This window comes from Scardinius erythrophthalmus (genome assembly GCF_964197995.2).
Source record: "Scardinius erythrophthalmus genome assembly, chromosome: 16".
Lineage (NCBI taxonomy): Eukaryota > Metazoa > Chordata > Actinopteri > Cypriniformes > Leuciscidae > Scardinius > Scardinius erythrophthalmus.
In genome coordinates this window covers 20,478,162-20,504,172 of record NC_138236.1, presented here as the reverse complement: position 1 = coordinate 20,504,172, position 26,011 = coordinate 20,478,162, and the positions used below count along the sequence as shown (strand labels likewise).

General features: G+C 39.2%; 1 protein-coding gene across 1 annotated transcript in view; it reads right to left on the bottom strand.

Moving 5' to 3' along the window:
- Positions 1-1,456: 1,456 nt before the first annotated feature.
- erfl3 (Ets2 repressor factor like 3) overlaps positions 1,457-26,011 on the bottom strand; it is a 47,420-nt gene continuing 22,865 nt past the window's right edge. Inside the window, exons 2-5 of the mRNA XM_081389006.1 lie at positions 20,330-20,564; positions 7,355-7,470; positions 6,220-7,256; positions 1,457-5,126 (exon numbers count right to left, since the gene is read on the bottom strand). Coding sequence (XP_081245132.1) covers positions 4,494-5,126; positions 6,220-7,256; positions 7,355-7,470; positions 20,330-20,564 — 2,021 coding nt within the window. The 3' untranslated portion in view covers positions 1,457-4,493. The remainder of the gene's footprint in view (positions 5,127-6,219; positions 7,257-7,354; positions 7,471-20,329; positions 20,565-26,011) is intronic.

Sequence of the window (26,011 nt, the reverse complement as noted above, 5' to 3'; positions counted from 1 at the left end):
ACACATGGACGCTTGAAGCGTATAACTACATTCAAAGAATGGATGTTCGCTGTGAATTTCCTTCGAGAAGCAAAGAAGTCGTTACATAATCGCTGTTGTAGACAGAATCAAGTACAAAGCGCCATCCTGAAATGTTAAGGCAATGTACAGCGACCTCTGTCGGTTTTATGTTGAAATGCACAAAGCTATCAACATACGTGCACGCGACACGGTGTGGTGGTGTAGTAGTAGATGTAGGCTATTCAAATAACTAGGTAAAGGTCTTTACGGCACATTTTTCTAGACATTTTCACTGATAAAAATTTAAATAGTTGATTAAAAATAAAAGCACTATTTGTTAAAGTGCCATTCTCCTTCATTAGCACTTCTTCTCCCCAGAGCACTGCCCTTTGACCTGAACCCCACCATGATGATGACCCCTTTGTTTTGGCTCTGCAATGCTGTCAATCAGCTGTCATTCATCTATCCCTCTTCCCCACACTCCCACTGTGCCACAGGGAACCGCATTCATTTCTCTAGCTCCCTGAAATGCAGACAACTGAGGTGATGAAGTAAAAGGTAGAGGACAGACAGAGAGGTTGACAAAACAAAACATGACAGGGATGAGATGAACCAGAGGCAGAAATATGATTACACTTTCATTTGGAACACACAACGGGTCTATTGAAAGTATAATTTAACTTACTGCATGTTAAATCAGTAGTGTAAAAAAAAAAAGTTACTAGTAGGTCATTAGACAGTGTCAAGTTAAATTTATTAATTTAACCTGTTTCACAGGCACTAACAATAATAAAAAAGAACAAGAAAGTGAAAAATGGCCCTTGATACAATCACAATAGAACAAAATGTTTATCTTGCTTTTGTCAACAGATAGGCTACAAATTATTATGTATGATCTTCTTATACCCCTAATATAAAAAAATATATTATAATAGTAATAATTGTTTCAGTTAGCAGCATCGTTTACATGGACGTTTATGCTTATAATATGTATTTATCATTTGTGTGAGCAAAATTATATGAGGGATGACTCCAAAAATCAATGGTGATTTTACATGGTTGATAACGCATGCACTTCTTCTCTTCAGACAGCAGAGGTCAGTCTTAAAGTGTCTATGTTATATATCATATCAACAGGCTGAATGCATAACACGACTTTATCGAGCATTTTTCAAATGCTAATGGTGTAAACTAAAGCACATTGCTTTGCATGGACTTTTCGTTTATATCAATTTATTTGAAATTAGTAGTTTTTTATTTATTTTTTTCATGTTTGTATTGCAAGCATCAAGATGTATGTAGAATAGATCTACATATGTGGGTCTCCTGAGGTACAGAAACACACACTAAAGACAAGAAATAGACTCTACAAAACTCTGGAAGGGAGATTTTACTTGTACGACTAAAATGGATTAATCTGTGTTGTAAAGAAAAGTTGCAGAAACCAGATGGCTTTTAACCAGTTTAATTGACCCTGATTACATTTTAATTACAATTCTGAAAAAAAAAGAACACAAAAATGAATAAAGGAGGAATTAAAATGTTACATCATGGTATTAAAACCTGTTATTATGAATTATGAAACCACAGAAATAAATTTCGAGAAAGAAAGAGAGAGAGATATAGACTTTTACACAATAAAACAATACACAATATATCTTTTAAAATCATACAATCCCCCGATGAAAAAAATTTACAAGAGCAAGAAATCAGTAACACTACAAAATAACAATTACATGACATGACTTGAGTACAATTCATAAGCCCGATCCTCCCCTGAATGCCCTTCCTCCATCCTATATCTCTCCACAATAACCACCCATATTAAAGTTACAGTTTTACGTTAATTTACAAAAATTTTAAATGTTACACTAAACACACTGTTGGGTTGCTCGTGGGAAGGCAGGGGTTGGGAAACATTCTTAAAAGGATCTCTTACAGTATTGTATACAATGTTATCATGACTACAACATGAGGAAAAAATGTCAACAAAATAATGATAACTAATAATAATAATAATAATTAGGATGAACAGCAACATTGACACCAGAGAGCAAATAAACAGGAGCAGTTCGGGTGAAAAACAAATAATAATAAAAAAAAAAGTGACATCCTGGGATAACCAATGAGAGCAGCCTAAGAGAAAACAAACATCTTCCCTCCTAAAGAAAAACAATGCACTCACTTTGTGCCCAAACAAAAGTCTACAGACTGCACTGGTCAATACTGCTCACCCCATCTCAAATTCAGCTCCACCTCTCACATTATGAGGTATGCCGGGCGTAAAATAAGTGCAGCCTACTTAAAGACTTGACTCATCGAATAAGAAAGCAGGAGGAGATCTTAAACATAACCAAATCTGGCTGAAGGGGGAGTAAGGCAGCTAGAAAGAGTTCAAAACTTTGAGGAGGTGACACCGTTGCCAGTCCAATTTTGTCTAATGTATCATTTTGGGTATCAGAGACACTTCAGACATGATACAAATACTACATGTCACTGGAAAACCATTATATCATGGCTAGTGTCCGACCACCCCGTCGATGTCTCAAGTCCTGTGCTCAACTTCCACATGGCTTTAGTGCACACAGGTTTATGAGGTTCATGATGCAAGGTTTCAAATGAATTACAGCCTTGGGTGTGGTGTAACATACATGCACAGAGACCTACAGCCTCTGTCAAACACACACACAGACGCGCGCGCACACACACACACACACACACACGCACAGTTGTGGCAGTAAGAACAGGATGTTGAGGAGGTGCATGCTGGTTAAAGATCCGAATGTGCCACATCATCTGTGGTGCAAAGCTCTCGTGCTTTGTTAGAGTCTTGTGTACAATTTAGTCTTTCACTCCCTCTACCCCTACCTTTTATTAACGTGATAAGAAAAGCAACAGTTTCCTCCCTTACTCGAACGGCAGCATTATCCCTGAGGAGAAGAGTCAACTTTCCCCTCGAAACGCAATCGGTTACAAAACCCCCTGAAATTGATATATCAGTTAATGCTATGCTTTCTGTTTATAGTATGTGTAACACATAATATATTAAGGTATATTGAGTGTATAATGTTCTTTTTTAAGATTTTTGTTTTCCTTTTCAGACATGCTAGTAAAACAAGGCATAAGAGGCAGTGTGTGTGTGTGTGTGTGTGTGTGTGTGTGTGTGTGTGTGTGTGTGTGTGTGTGTGTGTGTGTGTATACACGTGTGCGAGATCGACTTCTGGCCACATGCCTTCTACAGTCTTTCTATACTTATGATAGTATTTAAATGTTTGGGATTATAGATTGGAACTGTTCCTTCACCTCCCCCCGTCCACAGAAAGACCTCATAAGGGTCTGTGACTGTTGTAATATGGCTAAAGGACTGTGGACAGTAAATAAGTACAGGATTGGCACTTGGTTCTAAAGGGTCCGTCAAGTGCCAAAATAGTTGAACAAGGAGTCCTGGTGAATCACTGTACAAGCTGTGTGTGTGTGTGTGTGTGTGTTTGTGTGATATGCTGGTTTAGTTCACACTAAAGGACTGACTATACAAGGGAAGCTTGTTATAAACTCTCTAATATGTTTCAACTTCAGACCGTCCTTTCAAAGACTAAGAAAGTAGCCATTTAAGAGATTTAAGAGTATGGTCTCTGAACCGCATGTTACGCCCGAGTCATTTCGTCCCATCGGAATGAAAGTGATTCAGGTATGGTCCCAGAGGGGGAAAAAAGAGAATGGAAGAGAGCGCAAAAGTTTTAAGGTGAGCTGGTTTAGATAGAAAAGGATAGGAGGGAGATATCCTGAGAACTTACACACAGCTAGATTTCAAAAACACACACATTCACACTCACGCTTCATACAGGGAACAAGAAAGGGATCATGTCTGAGTGTATGTGTGCGTGTTGAGGGGTTTTGTCCCTGAGGGTTCGGACTTCTGACCAGGCTGGTTTTAGAACAGTGTCTATTTGTGACTTTCTGTGCATTTGTATCCCACCACATCACATAGAGACAGATCACAGTCTGTCACTGAGGAAAATAATGCTGGGTTGCTGGAGATGAAGATCAAGATCAAGTCCCTCAAACCGGACCAGTCGTTCTGACGCCCATCTCTAGGTCTCTTTGTGGGGTTTTGAGGGATAGCTCGCAGGCACTTTGCAAAATAAAATTCTCTTCTAAAAATATAAAATATTCTCTAGTGCCTAAGGTCAAAGTTCATCACTCCTGAGGGTCGCTGGGGCACGTGGGTGAAGTCATTCATCATCACGGTCACACTGAGATGTCCTGGAACGCGAGCCCCTCGGCTGAAGTTGAGGGCGGCGGGGAACGAGGGTAGCCTGGGGAACAGGATTTGATTAAGCGAGGGTCAGTTAGTCGAAGTGTGCAGTGTGTGTGTCAGTATTACTGTTGTCAGTATCAGCAGTCATTGATCTACAAAGAGTCACGTTTGAGTGTGGGTTCATCAGCAGTTGTAGAGTTGTGTATCAGCAGTCGTCTACGTGTGTCGATGCGTATCAGCAGTCCTTGTTCTCCAGTGACAGCTGTGCCGTGGCTCGGTGGAGCTCTGCGCTAACTCTGTGGTGAGCGAGAGGAGGTGGGCTTTCTCCCTCTCCGCTCCCACTTCCACTCCCACTCTCCTCCACCATCCCGTTCCTCTCTCTCCCCCTCTCTTCTCCTCTCACTTTCTTGTCTTCCGCCTCTTCCATGTGCTGGTCCTGGTCCCAGCGCCGTTTGAACCGGAGCTTCAGTGGGATACACTGGGAGTGCATTTGTGGCAGTCCGCCGGATGCCAGCTGCAAGTCCGCAGGCTCTACAGGTTCGCTCTTCACAACGGGGTTACCGCGGCGACCATCGCCTGAGGAAGAGGAGGGAAGGACGAAGAAGGGTGGAGGGGCGGGGGCTTTGAACACTTCTTCCTCCAAGTCCTCATCTGGGTGGAGACGGGCATCAGTGCCATTGGGCTGTTGGTGCTTTTGGCTGCGAGGATAATGCTGATGCTGATGTTGATGGTGATGATGATGATGATGATGATTACGGTAGTGAGAGGGGAAAACGGCAAACTCTTCTTCTCTTTCATCAGCTTCTTCATCACTGATGTCAGTCACTTCGACTTCCTCTTCTGATTCAATGTCAGATATGGGCTCAACCTGTAGAGAGAGACAGAGTGGATATAGTCAAAACAGAGTTGGGTGTTATTGAAAAATGACTTTCCATGACTTCTCTAAACATTTGTGATGACTGGATAAGGATTGTTAAAAATCTTGTTTTCGCACTAGCGTAATTTCCAGGAAAATAAATACTTTATAACTGAGCATAACTACACCTTACTTTATTCATTTCTATTAGTGGTCCAGGCTTCCATTTTAAAAGATAACTGAGACTTTATCTCACAATTGTGGGTTTACATCTCGCAATTCTGAGAAAAATGGTGAGAACTGTGTGATATAAAGTCGCAATTGAGAGTTATGAAGTCAGAATTGAGAGATATAAACTTGCAATTGCAAAAAAAGAAAAATGATAATTTCTCAGAATTGTTTATATCTTACAATTCTGACTTCATAACTCACAATTGCGAGTTTATATCACGCAATTCTGAGAAAAAAATTTCAGAACTGTGAGATAAAAAGTCACAATTAAAAAAAAGTTCCATTTTTATTCTGTGGCGGAAACAAACTTCCATTATGCAAATTCTTAAGTTTTCTAGGATAAGACTTAACAACAAAAAAGTAAAATATTCACAATGGGTTTTTTTTTATTCCTTAAAAAGTTTGAGTAGTAGGATTTTTTTGAATTGTTCAACCTAGCACTAAAAATATTAAATTAGTTCAAAATATAGACTTGTCAAGGATTTATTAGAGATGCATTTATTCATTATTAGAACTTATTACGTAGTGTGGACAACCATCAGTACGTTTACATGCAATTTGAAAGTAAAATTTAAGTTGGACTAAAACAGTCAAGGCCATTCACATTACAGCTGTGGAATGTATGGACTCTGCTATTCTCATAGAATTAGAATGATTAGTAAAATTATACAGTTGTAGTTATCGCCCTTGGTCTAAACAGGCTTTAATTCGTCTTTTTAAAACATAATGTAAATGGTTGAGTCTGACTATAATCATACCAGTCCGATTTTTGCAAAGTTCGACTAATGAAAATCAAGGGAAAACTTTTTAAAGTCACCAAAACACTAAGTAGCTCAATTACAACCGCGCATGTAATCGTACAGAACGTAATTACCTTAATCTTGGGCAAGCCAGCGCTGTTTAGTGAGCCAGTTGAGGAGGAGTTGGACACCAGTCCCGACCCACTGGCTGAACTGAGGTCACTACCAAACGACAATGAGGAGCCCAGACCGGATGTCGATGTGGAGGAAAGCGAGGTCTGTCGACCCTGACCATCACGCTGTTTTCGGCCCAGTGGGGGAGGCTGGAGCTTGAACTTGAAGGGGGAATGGTGCTGCTCCTCCCCCAGGTGGTGGTGAATCGGGTGAGCGTGAGGCGGCGGGAGGCTGGAGTGATGGCTGTTGAGGACCGAGGGCCTCTCGGCAGGGCCGCGGTCACAGGCCTGGGGTCCGGGCATGCCTTTGTCAGGGCGCTGAGGGTGAGGAACGATGATGTTAGGGTAATGAAAGAAGGCACGAGGGCTCAGGTGGTAATTGTAGACGCTCTGGGTGTGAGCCTGCAGGTATCGCTGCATGTCCTCTGGGTTGAAAGAGAAGATGGAGCCAGGCATGGGCGACAGGGTAGGGGAGGGCGTGTAGGCCAGGTGAGAGCCTGGGGTCATGGAGAGCGCTGGTGAGAGAGGTGGCGCCAACAGGCCTGGCCCTCCCGGACCAGGCAGAGGCGAAACGGTGAATGGTGAGAGAGGCTCAGGATGAACCCTGTGTCCGACCTCTGACATCCGATGACCTCTGTGACCGCCTGGTCCACCGTACATCCTGAACATAGCTTCGTGAGACAGACGAGGGTGAACGGCACCTCGAAAACCGCCGCCGCTGCCTCCTCCTCCTCTCTCAGCCACTCTTTCCGTCACTCTCTCCTCTGACGCACCTCCGTTCCCGTCTTCAATCTCAGAGTTGACGGAAGTTCCATCACTGCAGTCAGAGACGGACCCGCGGGCGATGCGGCGGCCGCTGAACATCCCAGGACTGCGCAGCTCCTCGCTGCTGGGGGACCGCAGCACCTCGGACACCTGCATGTCTGATGGAGCGGATGGAGGGAAGCGGAAATGGGGACCTGTAGGAACTGGTGGAGCACTCTGAGGAACAGCCGCTCCTGCGGAGAGACAAACACAGCAGGGAGGAGGGCTTAGCTGTGTTTTGTATTTTACTGTGTAAATAAATATATGTGATGTGTGTGTGATCGTTTTGTACCTGTAGACCCCATATCAATGAAAGGGTAGTTGACCAGGACCAGCTTGTTGAAATTAAACTTGTAGGTGAAGCGTTTTCCTTTAGTTTTGTGTAGAATTCTCTTGTTGTAATAATACCTGCACAAAAGACAAGCAGTCCACATTAGCCCACATTGAAATCAAAAATTAAACCTGGAAATAAACAAAGTATTAGGTTATTCTACATTTTAAAAGAAAGAAACGTTATGATGTAAAATCAATAAAAATATTCCAGATTCTAATCTATTTGTAGGTCACTAATCAAATAAGTAAATGTGTGACACTGATCACGTGAACTCTTTGTTCAGACGACCATGTTTTTTCTTCCATTGAAGATGCTCTTTGGATCATCTCAATTCATGCTGAAGAACATGAACATCAGGTTTGACAAACTTGTATAGTTCATGCAGATTGAGCGCTGCTGTCAATAAAATACAAAAAGGGGGATGCAATACGTACACACACATTTATGTATGTATATGTATATGTATGTGTATATATATATATATATATATATATATATATATATATATATATATATATATATCACACACACATCCATAAATGAGGCGTACGTATTGCATATATCGCATTTTCACCAGTGCAGTGTACAAATAAAATTTTAAATTTAATCAGTTTAATGCTGATACATCAGAAAGAGACAGAAAGGAAAGAAAATAAATATTAATATATGTTTGTATATTTGTTGTGTACATTTGTGTGATTGGAGCTATTGTCAGGTCACTCTAGTGCCAGTTTATATAATACTATAACCCACTGATAAATTCTCCTTTCTTAATCTCCTTATATAATCCCATTCTCTCTCCCTTCCTATCTATATATTAACCTTTGTCCTTCCCCAGCTCTTTACATAACATCTCTCTACTCCTCACAACCCTCCATCCATTTATGTAACTCCAATAACACAGCATCTTTCTTACAGACCTGCACAAATGTGTGTGTGTGTGTGTGTGTGTGTGTGTGTGTGTGTGTGTGTGTGTGTGTGTGTGTGTGTGTGTGTTTGTGTGTGTGTGTGTGTGTGTGTGTGTGTGTGTTTGTAAATCCCTGTGACAACAATTCATCTTGTACTTAATAACCTTTGAGCCACAGTTCTCAGTGAATGGCATGTTTCAGGGAAGATGCTGACACTGAGCTTTTTAAATGCATAAGGATATATTTACTCACCCTGTGTGTGTGTGTGTGTGTGTGTGTGTGTGTGTGTGTGTGTGTGTGTGTGTGTGTGTGTGTGTGTGTGTGTGTGTGTGTGTGTGTGAGAGAGAGAGAGAGATCAATCAGACAGTCTTGTCTGTAGAGATTAAGCCGAGACAGACAGATACAGTCTTGTTGTCAGATGAAGATGTCATCGTGTGTAAATATGTTTAATTTGAGGTCAAAATGATTCGAGTTTTTTTCCCCCTCAGGTTCTGACAAGCAAAAAAGAAAAATTCTTATGTGCTGTCAACCACCAGTCAGGAAAAGCGTGTGACAACGGGCACCACAGCATATGCTGAATGCACCTTAAATATAACTATTAACAAAGACAGAGATGTAAGCAGGTGATCAGCGATCATGTGACCTACTGTAACACTGAGTCACACAGCGATATAAATATACTTGAGACAGCTGTGGATTACCATGTCTACCAAATACACCAGCAGCAGCAGTGTTTGCACGGATAGACGTCCAGCTCACACAATCCACTTACTTCTGCACTGTTTGGCTGGAGGTGGTAACCTGAGCTTATATGATGGATGACAGATGAAAACATCTAATGATGACATCCTGAACTGTGACGTTCCAATTAACAGGCCAGGCAAAGTAACACTTTATTTCTGTGGCTGTCAGAGAAGACTGGTTCTTAGCAAAAGTCACACAGTCACACAATGTCATCATTGGATGTACTTTCTATATAACGTGGGCTCGGTTTCCTAAGCACAGGTTAAACCTCCTTAAACTGCAGTGCATTGTGCTTTCTGTGGTGAAAACCAGTCAGTGAGTGTAGTATGTAACAGCTGGGGTTTTTCTTGAATTGTCATAGTTTGCACTTTCCTGACTTTCAGTTATTCCCCGGATGTTTTTTTGTTTTGTTTTTTCAAAAATGCATTAAAATGCAACCGAAAATCATAATGAAGAAAAAACACGCCTGATCCAGCTCATCAATTCATTCAGGCTTATTTGAAAACTATAGGTATGTGTGTTTGAGTAGGGCTTGAACTGAACTCTGCGGGGCTGTGGCCCTCCAGGAATTGAGTTTTGCACCCTTGCTGTATGATTTCTAGAGCTGATATAGGGCAATTTGTTCAGCAGTGATGTAAGTTGCATTGTGATGCCATCAGCCGTGATTTCGAGGAATAAAATGATGCAATTCATATCATGTACGACACAATACCAGCTTCAGATTGCATCATTCATTGTTTTTCCTAAAAAGTCCAAACCCAGTCAACAGATTCATTCATAGATCCATTTAATTGAGATCCCTTCCCTTTATTACTCACATATCCTCTGCCATTCCCAAGTTTAGAGTCGTATACTGACCCAATAGCATACCTTGCAAACTAGAGCCAATCAACAATTTAAAGCATCCTTTTCATTCTCAGTGACCCAGAAGTAGTAAAGTTTGACTATGTTTATTTCAGAAGCATTTTGGCTGTAGACCTGATAGTGAACTTCTTTAATCATTCTTTAATCGTTATAATCATTAATTCTTATTATTAGAAGAAAATAAGCAGTTATGCTATTAATCTATTATTAATATTTGAAAAGTTTTGTCCAAAGTTTTCAATATTTCAAAACTCGAAATATTAATTCACTGATCACTTCTTTATTGCACAATGCACATTTCTTGATATTAATCCTTACAATGTGTTTAATATCACTATTAGTAAGGATAGTACGATCATTGTATAATAGTGTACCCTAAAGTATACTTGGAATAGTTCCACTTTAGCGCAATCAAATATACTTAAGTATATCTTTAGTTGAACTATTTATGGGTTACTAAAGTGCATTAAATACAAAATTATTTGTTCTAATTTAGCAGACCAATTTACCAATTTAGTATACCAAAAGTACAATTGCAGGGTTTTTATATTAAGTACATAATAAATATGTAAATGTATTTTAGTATACTAAAGTATAAAAATATATTTTATACTTAGCATAAACTAAATGTATTTCAAATACATTTTAGTATATTTACCCAAACACCTGCGAGTAAAATACACTTTCTTAAATATTTGTCTTGTTAAAACCAGATCAGCAAAACTGCATAATGTGACTTGTTTACAAAAAAAATGCATCATAAAGTCATACATACTTCTATGGCACAGAACAGTGCACTGAAAAAAAAATTGGTGTAGAAACAATTTTCAATCAGAAATTGCTAGTAAATGTCACAAACCATTACAAAGAAATGGCAATTAACACATTGAATTAAAATAGAAATTTTGAAGATTAACAACTAAAATAGTATTTTCTTGTAAACGCACTTCAATAATTGTTATTTTATTTACAAATGTACAGTGTGTGTAAGAAGTGCTGCCCACCCCACACATGTGTACCCGCTCTCTCAAACGCACTTTAAAGAGCATTTGAACTGACTTCAAAGCAGAAGAAAGGATTCTTTGAGCATCTGCAACTAGTGGCAACGACCCTCCTTCTGTCACACACTTACACACCTGTGAACCCACACGCTGGTGGCTGGTCTAACAGAAACAGTGAGTGCTGACCGATTTTCAAAGGATAGGATATAAAATGCCCAAATTTGAACAGATGCTGGCAGATACATGTATTCCGGTGACTAAATGACTTTAGGTGGTACAGGCAACCGATTTCCAGGAAACAATCAGATTTCACTGGGTTAGAACTTGGATTAAACAGCAGATTATTAAAAGCTCTAGTTCGAGTCAATATTCTGTGACTGACGGGAATACAGAAGCTGAACAAACACTACAGCGATTCGTGGAATTCGCAAATCAGGGCCTTAACAACCTGCTTTATAAAGAGACAGAATGAAGAATAGAGAGGAGGAAGAAGATTATCAGTCAAATGCTGATGATGTACATTGTGCTGTTTTTGCAAAAGTCTTAGGCATGTTAATACCCCCCCTCCCCAGTCAGTTATTTATATCTTTTGCTGAAGTGTGTCATTAGGAAATATCAGTTTACATTTCCAAACATTCTTTTTGCCATTAATTGTAATAATCCAGTGAGATTTCTGTATGCACAAGGAATCTGACAACAGCCAGGATGATCTGATCTCACCATCATCGAGTCCGTCTGTGATTACATGAAGAAACTGAGACAGACTAAATCCAGAAGAACTGCGGGAACGTCTCCGAGATGCTTGAAGAAACCTTAATATGTATTAGCCATATTAATATGTATTAGCCATATGTATTAGCCTTAAAACCATAATATGTATTAGCTATACTTTTGGGGCAAATTTGTCCCCAGAAAGTAGTAAGTATGACAAAACCTCACTGAGGGGACATTTGGGGCATATAGTCATTTAAAAAAATCTAAAGAATATTATATAGGGTTATGGTATGGTTTAGGGCTAGTTTACAGTTCTTAAACTAGGCTGTATATAATGAATAGAAGTTCTCATTTGGATAGTAAATGTGTGTGTGAGGCGAGAGGAGACAGTGGGGAAAAAAGTGAAGTGATGGGGTGGGGTACGAACGAATGGGTCTGTGTGGCTCTAGGGCGGATGGTAAACGGACAGTGAGATCCACTCCATCCATAAGCTCTATTGAGAAGCCAGAGATAAACATCATGTTTTGTACGCTGCGTGTGTTAGCGCGTGTCACTGTTGCACTAGCGTGTGTATGTGTGTATCTCCACCCACTAAGCTAATAAAGAGCTCATTCTGTCCCTGACAATAAGACCCAAAACTGCCCCCAAATACACACGCGCACACACACGCGCATGTCGTCATCCTCCTCCAAACAAAGAGAGCTGTTGTAGGACAAGGCCTCTGACCCACTCTTTCCACAAGTACACACACACTCACACACAGAGTCAATCTTAATCAAATCTCCAAAGAGTGAAGAAGAAATTATGGCTGGCCACTTCAATCAACATCACATCGGTTCTGATGCTGATGACTGCATTGAGAGCATCTGACATCAAAATAACATCACAGACATGTTCAATATAACGACAGACAGACCCAGACTTTGACTTCCTGTTAGCAATGAAAAGAAATAGGTTTAGAAAAGTTTGAAGGAAGAAAAAAAGGGGGCATTACTGTTTTGGACCCCATTGATTTTCATTATATGCTCTAAAACAGCTGAAACATTCTTTAAAATATCTTCTTTTGAGCTCCCCCCCCATAAAAATCACATGATTACATGACTAAAACTGCACTCAGTTGGCTTTGCCAAGTAAAAATTCTTAGCATGGAGCCACTATGAGTTTAAATAAACAGGCTTTGGTGAGTTCTGTAGTTGGGACAATTTTGACAATACTGGGGTGAAATCTAATAAGGAAGGGAATGAGTAGTTGGGCGTCCATTGTGCCCAGAGCCAGACGGGAAATGTCCTGACGTTCAGTGGAACATCAACAGTGGGACAATAGAATTCCATTTTTGCAGAATTTCCACACGCGTGTGGCAGGAAGGTGATGAGTCAAGTCCCAGCAGGCCATCCACAGGAGAATATCATTGAAACAACACCCCTAACTCCATCAACATCAAGTCAAATTCCAGTCAGGATTAGAGCATTAGCCCAGACTTTTATACATGCCATAGAGTGGCCAAGAAATGTCTGAAAAGGAGCATTTGTTCTGGAATTAAGGGACGTCACAAATGTGTAGGGTTGAATGTGAAAGCCCTGTTTTGAGTTGAAAAGTTTCAGATTGAAGGTATGAATCAGATGGAGGAGTACAGTGTGGGATTGTGTGGGGTAGGGAGGCGGTGTAGATGTGGAGGAATGGCAGTGAGTCATTGGCATCATAAGAGAAAAAAAGAATGGAGGAGAGGAAATAAGACAGGGAAAAAAGAAGAGGAACAAAACTGTACTGACGTCTTACAGGTATATTCAAAGTAGTTGAAGGTGATTAACAGAAAATAATTACGACTTGTTTGTAAAACACTTCACAGGTTAAAAAAAACCAGCAACACATTAAGGTTAAATTCCTTAATACCAGTTAATGCAAGCTGTTAATGTTAATTTATACAACTTGGAAATTAACATTAATATAGAATAATATTTTTTTTAACAGCATTTGTTATTGTTAGTTAATGATACCTAATACATTAAAGTTGGCATGAAATGAAAATTCAACTTTGTAAATGCATGTAAGATTTTATTGAGAATGATTCATTCATGTATGCGCTGCATTTTTAAAAATATTTCTTGATCTTGTAACGTGTAATCAAAATTCAGTTGAAATGACACACTTCTCTCATATGATGTATGCCTATGCTGGACTTGAATCATTTAGTCCACTTAAACCCAAGCAAGCTCGTATTTATTTTTGAGTACAATGCCCACAATTCAAAATCCAATTAATAACCAATGGATAGAACCATGCCCTCATTTTACATCACAATACGGAAGAAAATATCTGTTCTTACTTATGTTTCATTGCGACTTTAACTAATGTTAATGAATTGCAACTTGCAGTAAAATTTTACTATAAAAACAAACATTGTGTTTCTTTAAAATAACGCTCTTACAATGGAAGTCTCTAGGGCAGGGGTGGGCAAACTACGGCCCGCGGGCCACATGCGGCCCGTTAGGCTGTTTAATCCGGCCCGTCGAGTATTTAAAAAAATTGTATTAAGATCGCATTAATTTTGCCTTTTTTCTTGCAATACTTTGCGTTATATATATATTGCGTTGCATATATTTGACAATCAGAATATCAGATATTTCATGCCATAGCTAACAAATGTAAAAAAGGAAAAATGACATAAAAGCAGATCATCATTCATTCAGCGCTGTTGTGGCTGCGGTGTGTGTGTCACGTAACAAGCAATGACGCGTCACCATGGAAACCAAACAGACAGAAAACAGAGAATGTCTCTGCAGAAACTTAAGCGCATAGACTTGTTGCACGTTAATGTTTTTTCCTTTTTTGGAAACTCAATGAGAAAAAAAAATGTTTGGTAACCGCTTGCACACCTTAGTTTTTCCTTTGATTTGTCTGCTATTTAGTTTCTTTGCTCCTCTGGATTTGTGGATGTATCCTGCCCGATTCCGTTTACCGACCTTTATCGTCCGGCTTTTAACTACGCTCCCCTGTCTGCCATGTACAGAACCCGTTTTTTTTTTCATTAAATATTCTGATCTGCCTTTGCCTTTTATGTTTAATTTTATTATTCTTAAAATAAATTTGTATATTTGTTTATTTCCACAAATGTATGACTTTTGGAAGTGCAAATTGCCATTCAGTTTTAATAAAGTTGAATTAACGTAACCTGTAATTTTTACTCTTCTAAGTGTACACTTGCATATGTTTTGTTTCTAATTTACTGTTAGGCCATTAAATAATAATAAGGATAGCTACACAATATTTAAAAAGTATAGGCTATAATTATCTAACATCTTTAAAAATTAACATCAAAACATAACATACTAAATGGGGGATATCTAGCATAAAAAATGTATTGTCAGAATGTCATCTCTCAGTTGTTGAATTTCGCACAGACATTGCCACAACGTTGTCTGTTTGCTCAGCCCGATCTTATGAAAGTGCGAATACCACGAATTGTATTTGTAGTGCATAATATGTTTTCGCGTGCATATGATATGCACTTTATGGCGTGTAATAGGCACGCACTCCACACCCCTAATCCTAACCAAGGGGTTTACAGTGTGTAGCATGCACGCAGAAAAAAAATAAATAAATAAATAAATAAATAAAAACCTTTTTGGCATATAAATGGCACAAGAAATCAAATTTGTGGTATAGATACGCACTTTCATGAGATTGTGCTTCATAATCTGCTACTGGGCCGGCCCTCTGTCAAATTTTTAAAACCCAGTGTGGCCCTTGAGCCAAAAAGTTTGCCCACCCCTGCTCTAGGGTATTGCACTGGGATAAACATTACAATACACACTGTTTCACAACAAAAGCCACAAGACTTAAAATCACATTGTCTGTACAAAGTTACAGACCATATCTCTTTAGTCATGTAAACCCTGTAACTTTTTCATGATATGTGGGAGACAATTTAGGTAACAACATTATAGGTCAAATAACACACATTTGTACCAAAGAATTAATGTATGCACTTCAACAAAAATACAACCTACACATTTCTGCTTTTAATGCCTTGCCCTGTAGACTTCCATTGTAAGCGTATCACAGTAATGTGCTGTTTACTCTGACTAAGGTCCACAGAGAGAGGAGAGAGAACAGAGGACTCAAATGAGAAGTTATGTGCGGCTGCTTGACCTTCTGACGAGGGCAATGCAAATATCTCCTGCCCAGAACGCAGAGAGGAACTCATGCTGAGAATGATCAAAGGACAAGGTCTCTATCTGACAGCAAATGACGGTCCACCCCGGTCCAACAATTACCAGTTTCAGGTTTCAAAACTCACGTTGTGCCACTCTGTGTGCAGTGTTGCCAGATTGAGCAGATTGAATTCACCAAATTGGGCTGGTTTTGATAAATTTTTTAAAAATGTGCTTGGGCAGGTCCAAATGTTTTGATGATGATTTGGGCACATTTTAAAGAAATTATATATAACGAAGAAATTCAATGACAAAATGTGTAGCCAAATTCACCAGTATGTTCCATACATGTAACTTATACTTAGCAAGAATTTAAAGAACCCCAGTGGTGAAAAGTTTTTAATGTGGTTTATACGTCTATGTGGTGTTTTTAATATGCTTTAGATTAACCACGTGCAAATCAACACCATTGCTGAGTATTTTCTCCTTAAGTCTCTCTGCAGTTTACCAAAGACAGTCTCAAAAACGCGGTTTGAAACCACCCCCGTTCTCTACGTCACAAACATGTTTTAACCTATCACTATTAACATGAGAGTGGGCATTAGCATATCATTAACTATGCTGTGAAGCAGGGGAGTCTCAAGAGAAGTCAGGCCTTCTTCTGAATCAGTGTCTAGTTCAAACATATATGGCTGAATTAACCCAATGTTTTACCTTGCCATTGTGTAGCGTTTACTACAGTTGAGCGAGTGGATCAGGTATTCTGAGCTGGCGTGAGTGAGTGGAGGCGGGGCCTAACTTACATATTCATGGTTCAGTCAGTGTAAACTAAATGGAGCAAGGGTGTAGAGTTACATTCAAAGCTATTTTTACAGGAAAAACTTTAAAACTTTTTGGTGATCAAAGATGAATTTTAAGCGATAAAATTACTGACACCAGGGGGACTTTAAAGGGGTCATATAATGCCATTTTTGTACAAGCTAATATGATTCTTTAGGGTCTAAATTAAAAGTTTGTAATATACTTTAATTAAAAATTCTCATTAGTATTGTAAGAAAACACTAATTTTACCTGGTCAAAAACAGCTCTGTTTTCAGCACGCCGTTTGAGTGCATGTGTCTTTAAATGATAATGAGCTTTGCTCACCCCGCCCCTCTGTTCTGTGGGTACACCGTATTAGACATTCTCTGACCGTATCTAACACAATAACCACGTGTTATTCGTTATAAACGTGGGATTATGAATTATATTGAGAACGTCGTACATAGAAAACATGCCGTAATGTACCCTGAGTGTAAACCTTAGACGCATTCATCGTGAAGCCTGCAGCAAGGTTTGCAAATTTCGCAAAGATTAATATAAATACTAATATAAAGGTTAATAAAACATTACACTCACATCTTCTGGAGGTTCAGCAGGAACACGTTGGTACCGATCCGTTTTTTCTCGTTTGTGAAGCTGTCTGGTTTGAAATGATTCGCGCAAACATGAAAGCACAGACGATCATGGGGAATCCCCGTGAGGGAATCCCCGCGTCAATCCTTTGGGCATATCGCTTCAAAAACAAAACTCAGCCACTGCATCTATAACGGCTCAGATTTAGGAACATCCAAATGACTGCTGTGTTCCTTATTACATCTAAGAACAGAACATCACAATCGCTTAGACGGCATTCTACTCCAGCATATCAACAATGGCGGACTACTATGACGACGGCTGTCACAGCTCGCTCAGGGCGGGTCTTGTGTTGAAACACGGCTGTCAATCACAATAGCGGGAGGGGCGTACGATCTTATGACGTCACAATATCGAACGGCTTGATTTCAGAGATGGTCAAACATATAAGGAGATTAAAACAAAACCACTGGATGGATTTTTATCATGATAGGATGGTTGTGTACAGGCACTGCCAACAGACATTTCAGTGCAATCAACTTGTAAAAGTGCATGTACCCCTTTAACAAGTGCATATGACCCCTTTAACAAGTGACTTAAGTGTGGCAATAAAACAAGTTCAACTAAAGCAATCTTAATGTCAAAGTGGGAGGGAATATAAGAAAACCGACAGGAGTAAGTCATCTTTCTGATGCTCATTTAACACTTGACAATGGAGGGAGGCCATGCTTTAGACAGAGGCCTGCAGAGATGCTGGGAACCAGTGCTTCCAAGATGCTTCCAGAATTTAGCAATTGTGGCTGTCACATTCCTCCATATTTAATGATTATATGAAAAGAGCATTTCTATGTGACACAAAAACAAATTCCAGTCCAAAGGATTGCAGATCTTCTCTAGATTATCGCACAGACTTACACAGAATAAATGGGCATCCGCTGTAACTGGTTTTGGGAGCTTCGACTCACCTAACCAAAAGGTACATACAGTTGTTGCAATTACGCACAAATTAGAATTTGGAATGACAAAATTTGGCACCCTTATTTGCGTGAGTGTGTGTGTTTGTCTATGTGAAATGGGGATAGTATCACTTAAATTACAGCAGAGAGTAGCTTGGCCTCATAGTTATACTTTCTTTCAAACACAAAATACACATTTGTACAAGCAGGGCACACATTCACATTTGTAATAACAGAGTGAAGAGGAAGGTTGACATCATAGTTTAACACAGCTGTCTGCCTGTAAACAGTTTACACTTCACTCTCATTATACTTTCTATTTTGTTAAAGAATACATTTAAGCTCAAAATCTGATTTGGTAAAAACAAACAACAGGCTAAAAACAGAGAAGAGGAGAAGTAGAGTATAACTTGGATTATCCAACATAAGTGGAAGAGCTTTTAAGACAGTGTTTATGTCGTCTGGATAACTGATGGGAAAAACACAGCGACACACACCCACCCACACGCGTTAATCCTTCAGTACACTGATAACATGGGATCTTGTCAATGTTTGCGATCATGCAAAATCTACTTTTCTAACGAAAGCTCCAACTGTCTCCAAACTGCCCTGGATTACATGATGTGATTCCTTAAATCCAATCCCATAGCACAACATTACACACTATTTCTGCATAGTCTGGCTCTACTTCTGTGTTCAGTAACAGAAGGCCTACTCACTGGTACTAATAAATACTTGACAAATTAATGAATCACATTAAAAAAAAAATGTCTAAGTAACATATGATAATCAACAATAAACCGCTAAAGTACACCAGGCCGTGGTAGTCAACAGCTTTATTAACAGCTTCACACTCAGAACCGGCCCATAAAATTGGGAACTGCACCATGCAAACAAATTTTTGGGTGTCTCTATGCAGTTACTTGATTTGCATAAATCCTTTAGTCATTTGTGTGTTAAACAACATAGCCAGCACATTCAAATAAATAATTATTTAAGCATCCACAATGCAAGTTAAGGTTTCTTGCATCATACCAGTCATTTTGTTTAGTTTACATCATTTTTAACCTTCTTTCTGACACTTAGAATTAAACAGGCAACATTGTTTAATTGTTCTTTGAAATATGGTTAAAGTGTATGGCCAAACAAATTGACAAGCATTTATGGTAAACTAAAATACACTTCAATGTAATGTTTTTTTTTTTGTCCAGACGATGAAAGTCAACAGTTCTGTGTTGTGTGGACCTCAATGTTCTTTAAAAAAATTATTTTGTGTTCCAAAGTAGAAAGAAATGCATAGAGAACAACATGAGGGTGAATAAATGACGCCAAAACTACTATCCTTTTAACAAATAGCACATCCACTCTAGTGGTCAAACTGCACTGGATCATGAACTGATGGAAATCAATAGAGTGAATGATTGATTAAGTCTAGCGCAGAACCCTTGTGTGGAGTAACTCAACTAACATATGAGGTCTGCCCTGAGAAGGCTTCAAAATAAATGCAGAAAGTGGATCACTCTCCATCCACTTTGAGGATCAGAGCTGATCTGCTAAAGCAGGTGAGTCAGAGACGAAAATAGAGGCACAAATGAACAAATGCAGATCAGGTCAGAAAATGAAGCGAAGGCTAACACGGTCAGCGGCTCAGAATACATTCGCCTGTCTGTCCTTTAATGAGATCGGCTCCTGCACAGGTAAATGGACTGGGATTAGTGAAAGATCAGACTCTACGCAGTTATAACTCTCCAGCGACAGGGTCAATCCTATAACGCAACAAGAATTGGATGATTTCGCTGCTTCTGTTCTTCTACATTTAGACTGAGCAGAAATAGGCCTCAGTTTTCATTGGTCAAACTAAAACTGTACAGGATTGCACAATTTAAATAGGAAATGGTTAAAAGGTTGGATGTGTTTAAAGCTGAAACTGTGTTTTGAAATTATTAGCTTATTCTGGTTGGTTAAGAGATAGTATAAGGAGGAAAAAAAGGCAACTTTTAAAAGAGCCTTTACCTGGCCTACCTTAGTACTGATAGGTCTGGCCTGGTTACCGAAAAATCATAGGTTCATAGGTTGTACACAAATCACTTAACACCAAGCTGCTCAAGAGGGATTGTGCCTGAAATAAGTGTACTGTAAATTGCTCCAGATTAAATGACCTGCTAAAAGGCAAAGACAAAAATGACAGAGAGAGTCTTACCTGAGAGCTCTGCTGAGTTTGTCGTAGTTCATCTGAGGTTTGCACTTGCGGGCGCCCCAAAGCCTTGCCACCTCATCAGGGTCTTTGATCACAAACTCCCCGTAGTCCCCCTGCCAGGCAATCACATCATGATACTCCTCCTTCCTCAGCAGCTCTAGGATAAAGTGCCACAGCTGGATCTGTCTGGAGCCAGGACTGGACTCGGGCTTATAGGCCCAGTCTGGGAACGCAAACCCTGCAGAGAGAAGAGAGATCAGACTCTAGTTGATATGTCCACATGCAAAGTTGAGTAATATTATTCATTGGCTAATAAGGCCAATGATCACCCCTTTCAGTGCTGTCATCATGCTCTTCAGCAGGCATGTCCGCTATATTGTACACTCTCAGTCTCTATATATCGTCACATCTCTTATCATCAATCACTTTGAGGTCAGTTTTAAAGTCACCAGCAATGCCACTCTCAATCTAGCACAATCTGATGTGTGAAAGCTCTTTGCATTTTTAGAAATAAGAAATGATTTGAAAGGGCTGCAGAGAGAATGGAGGGTGTCAGTCACTGAGGGTGAGGACGGGTGAAGTGTGGTCAGGCAGGGTCGGTTTAAGTTGAGGCTGGTAAAGGTCAGATAGGGTAACGGCTCACAGTGGTTACTCCACAGCTGATCCTCTTTACTCTACACTCAGTTTCACACACATGAGTTCCTGCATGAGGTTTTTTTTTTTTACCAGGCAGTTTTGCTTTGTGTTTTTAACTGTCTGAATTTTCCAGTGTTATAAAATGTATTTTCCGCCATGTCAAAGCTCTGTAAAACAATTCTCATGCATACATTTAAGGCATTTGGGATCATTTTTCATCCAAAGTGACTTAAAATTTTATCAGTTCCTGCTGTCCCAGAGAATCAAACCTACTATCTTGGTACGCTCTACAGACTATGGACACTTTTAAAACAATTTTTTTTATTAAAAATTATCCAAAGCAATTTACTCAACAACTTCCGACAATTTACGGATTCTTAGGAAGGGGCGAATCACTTTTTCTCGGTGACTCAACAGATCTAAATTACACACTCAAGTGGTGGTTTTTCCTGTTTTTTACCTGCCAACAACCAGATTTTCTTTTTCTTTTTCTACAAGACAGGAATCCAGTGAAATCCAGTTGTGTGTTTTTACACCTGGACTTACTTTTATCTTTGTACCTTCAGCAAATGAAGAGAAATACATTTATTGTATGACATCCTATAACCTCTACTGGCTCTCAAAACATCACACACACTCTCTCTCTCTCTCTTAGAGGGTACATCTGATTGCTCCTTTAAGAGGTCAAATGTACCATGCACTAGAGAGCAAAGTCTGACTTCAGGAACTACAGACAGGGATCTGGTTTCACAGCTCACATTCTCTCTCTCTTTCTCTCGCTCTCACACACACACACACCCCACACACACACACACACACACACGAAAAGGATCCTTACTAAGAAGTTTGAGCTAAATTCAATATGTGTCAAACTCCCTGATGAACAATGAAGAGGAGACACCATGAGTCACACACTCACTCACCAGCAGGCACAGATACAGTTACTGCTCTCTCTCAACACACATACAAAAATGTTGTTGATTCACATTTAGATCTACGCATAGAATCACACATATAATTCAACACATCCAGGAGAGTCCTGATTCAGGTGCGATCTGAATGAATCTGCTGTGTGAGTCGACTGATTTCTGTGTGTGTCTCAGAGTGGGCGGCTGTTACATATGCAGAAAAACTAACGACAGTGAGGTCATGTTTTAGGATGAAACCTCTTCAGGCACTCTGTGTGTGTGTGTGTGTGTGTGTGTGTGTGTGTGTGTGTGTGTGTGTGTGTGTGTGTGTGTGTATTAATCATGCTACTACAGACAATTATAGAAGGTTCCAGCATCAATGCTCTGTAATGGCCCATGTTTCACACCCACATCATATCTCATGGCACCTCTGCATTTCTCAGAAATGCACACCGATACATACAAACACACACAGACGTATGTGCACATTGCAACCATTCAAAAGGTTGGGGTCAGTAAGATTAAAAAAAAGTGTTTTTGAAGGAAGTCTCTTATGTTAATCAAGGCTGCATTTATCTGATAAAAAACTGTGAAAAACAGTAATATTGTTAAATATTAATACAATTTAAAATAACCATTTTCTGTTTTATCATTTAATTTTTTCTTTTTTCTCTAATGGCAGAGCTGCATTTTCAGCATCATTACTCCAGTCTTCAGTGTCACATGATCCTCAAGAAATCATTCTAATACGCTGATTTCTGCTCAAGAAACTTTTACATCATTGATGTAAATTAACATAATTTCTACATTTATTTCAGCTTTTATTTTAAATAGAAATCTTACGTAACATAAATATATTCTGTGTTAATGGTTAAATTAAATTTTAGTAAAAAAGCATGTGTAATTAATTGAAATCATGAACCAAATACACCGTGACATCATTTTATTAAGTTTTTAGGGTCCAATGAAATCCATATGAAAGGTTTTATTGGTAACACTTTAGTTTAGGGTTCAATTCTCACTATTAACGAGTTGTTTATTAGCATGCATATTACTAGGATATTGGCTGTTTATTAGTACTTATAAAGCACATATTTGTCTGCATGGCCATATTCTGCTTCCCTTAATCATACCCAGTACCTAAACTTAACAATTACCTTACTAACTATTAATAAGCAGTAATTACGAGTTTATTGAGGCAAAAGCCGCAGTTAATAGTGAGAATTGGACCCTAAACTAAAGTGCAGTTTAGTGTGAAAAAGTTTTATTTCGTCAGGAATTCAGTGAATTACACATTTACATGAAATGGTGAAATGCTTGTGAAGTGAAGCACTGGAGATGAAGTTCGTTTTTATGTCCTTATAGTGAGATGCTGAAAACACCACGAGTGTCACGCATGCTTGAGTATGTATAGTAAAATATCTAGTATACAACTCTTTTGTTCAGGAAAAATGAAATGCTGCATCAGAAAAACCTTAAACTTAGTTGTTGTCAGTCACTGCGAGTCTTATTTTCTGTGGATGTGCACTATGAAGAGATCTGTGAAGATTTTGTTCCCTTCAAATCTGGAGTTTATGACACTAAACCTCGGTAAATATAGTAAATCCAGAAAAATTAAAACAAAAAAATAACAATTTCATAGAGCTCTCCTAATGTAAAAATCATTCCAAAATCTAGCTCTAATGTAAACATCAGGTTGTGTATTTTCTATGGCTTTGGAACCTGCACAGAAATTACAATTTCTTGGTGAGTTTTTGAATATGAATAAATCCACGTGCGTAATGATGAGTTGTGTGTCCTGAGGAGCTGTGCGAGTGTCTTAATAACACGCTGTGTTGTGTGAGAGTGTATGACCTCATCCCCCTCACCCTACTTAACCTTTGTGACCTTCACTCCCCCATACGCCCTCTTCTCCACCACCACCACCCCACCACCCACCCCCCAGGGGGGAGACACTAGATCCCCATTACAGAGGAGAGAAGAAAGACCCACAAACACACACACCGCATCAATAATGCAACAACCTGACTGCCTTAGTGTGTTTTGTTGGGAGATATTCTCTCTGTCCTGGGACGCCCGAGTTTGTGAGAGTTAAGAAGAGAGAAGAAAACTTAGAAAGAAGAACGTGAAGAAAACAGAGCGAGATGACAAAGAGAGGAGACAAGACAAGAAAAAGAAGAGAAAGAGAGGAGAGGACAAGAAGGAAAAGAAAAGAGGGGGCCTGAGGAGGGAGTGGGAGAGAGGGAAACAATAGAGAGAGGGAAAGGGGGATGGGTTGAGAGAGAGAGAGAGGGATGAGATCATAGCTCTTCTAGTAGTCTGTTGTCACTCAGGTCAAATTGCCTGCCTCTCTCTCTCTCTCTCTCTCTCTCTCTCTCTCTCTCTCTCTCTCTCTCTCTCTCCGGCATCGATTGCACTCAAGAATGTAAATTTCACAGACGCTTCAGCACTTTAGTCTTTACATAGGAAGTATTTGAAGAATTCAGAGAATCCGAGGAAACTACCGTTGTGCTCTCCATAGTGGCGTGTTTATAAATAGGCCGACAGAAAGAGAGTGACACACTTTCACACTTTGTAATACATTTTAAGACCTCATTCCACATTTTCCTAAAATGTCTGAGAGAGATCAAATGCAGGTGTTACTGGAGGATGGCAGACATGCATATGTCACAGCCAAATTTAAATGTGAACTGCACACCATCAGATTCCAGGCAATTCTCTGATCTCTGGCTTAATCACTATCTCTGTAACAGAGTCTTAATATGAAATTACAGTCTTTTATGTTGCATTTTATGTTTATCATATTTTAATCATTTTTATTTGATTTCAAACTGTTATTTGTAACCATTTCCAAGTGGACTGACTGGTCTGATTTCGTCTGAAATGTAAGTTACTTCATTTTTAATTATTTAATTATATACTGGATTGTTTCATAAAAACAACAAATCACGTTCATAACCTATTTAACATTTTATACACACTGGTCAAAAGTTTGGGGTCAATATGTTTGTTTTGTTTGTTTTTTTGAGAATTTTTAATCAGAAATGTTAAGGTTAACACATTTATAATGTTACAAACAATTTCAAATAAATGCTGGTCTTTTGAACTTTCCACAAAAATTTTAAGCAGCACAACTGTTTTCAACGTTGAAAACAATAAAAAAAAGTTTAAAAGTTGCACTCCAAAAATCTGAATATTAGCAAGATTTCTGAAGAATCATGTGACACTGAACTTCGCTTATTTTTTTTTTTTTTTTTTTTTTACATTTATTAAACTAAGAAAGTTATTAGTCTTTTTATTTTTTATTTAAAAATCCTGAAAAAATCTTTCCGACCCCAAACTTTTGAACAGCACAGTGTATATTCTTACATTATATCTCTTGTATTTTTTTCACAATCTGCGTGTATTGATGCTCAAGCAAAACTACGCCAATAAAGCACTTTGGAATTGAAATTAAGAGAGTGAGGGGACGAGAGAGAGAGAGAGAGGGGACGAGAGAGAGTCTCAAAATGACTTATCAAAAAGTTCTGAAGGAGTTTCTGTCAGGCAGCACAGAGGAGGGATTCAGCTGTTGGCTGGGGAAAAAAAAAGCACAACAAAGACAGCTCTTTCTCTGTCTCCTCTCTTCTCAGATGGGAGCTGCCAAAAAAAATCGAATTTGGAAAAAGAGGATAGATCAATCAAATTCATCACGTTTTCGAATGCTATAATGTTATGCCGCTCTCCAAAACTCCTGTAGCCTTTTCATCGGTTTCCAACATGACTAAATGAGCAGGACTTGAAAAAAAGAACGTCATTGCCTGTGATTTCAGTGGCAGTAGATCTTCGTGTAAAGTACACTGGACCTGTGACTGTTCCCAGGTCATTTTCACACCTCTGCTGAGACTGTGAGCAAGAGTGTGTGTGTGTGTGTGTGTGTGTGTGTATGTAAACTGCTAGGAAATAACTCGGTGTGAAGAGAAAGGAGAGAGAACATCAGTGGTTTAACACTAACAGGTGAGTGTTAGGGCTGAATATAGCACAAAGTCAGCATTCAAAGTGCCTGTTTTGAGTGTGGATGAGCATGTTGAGACCAATCTCTTTGCAGTGTCTAAAACCAGTCCGCGTACGAGACCTGAACGACATAACCTGCTCACAAACA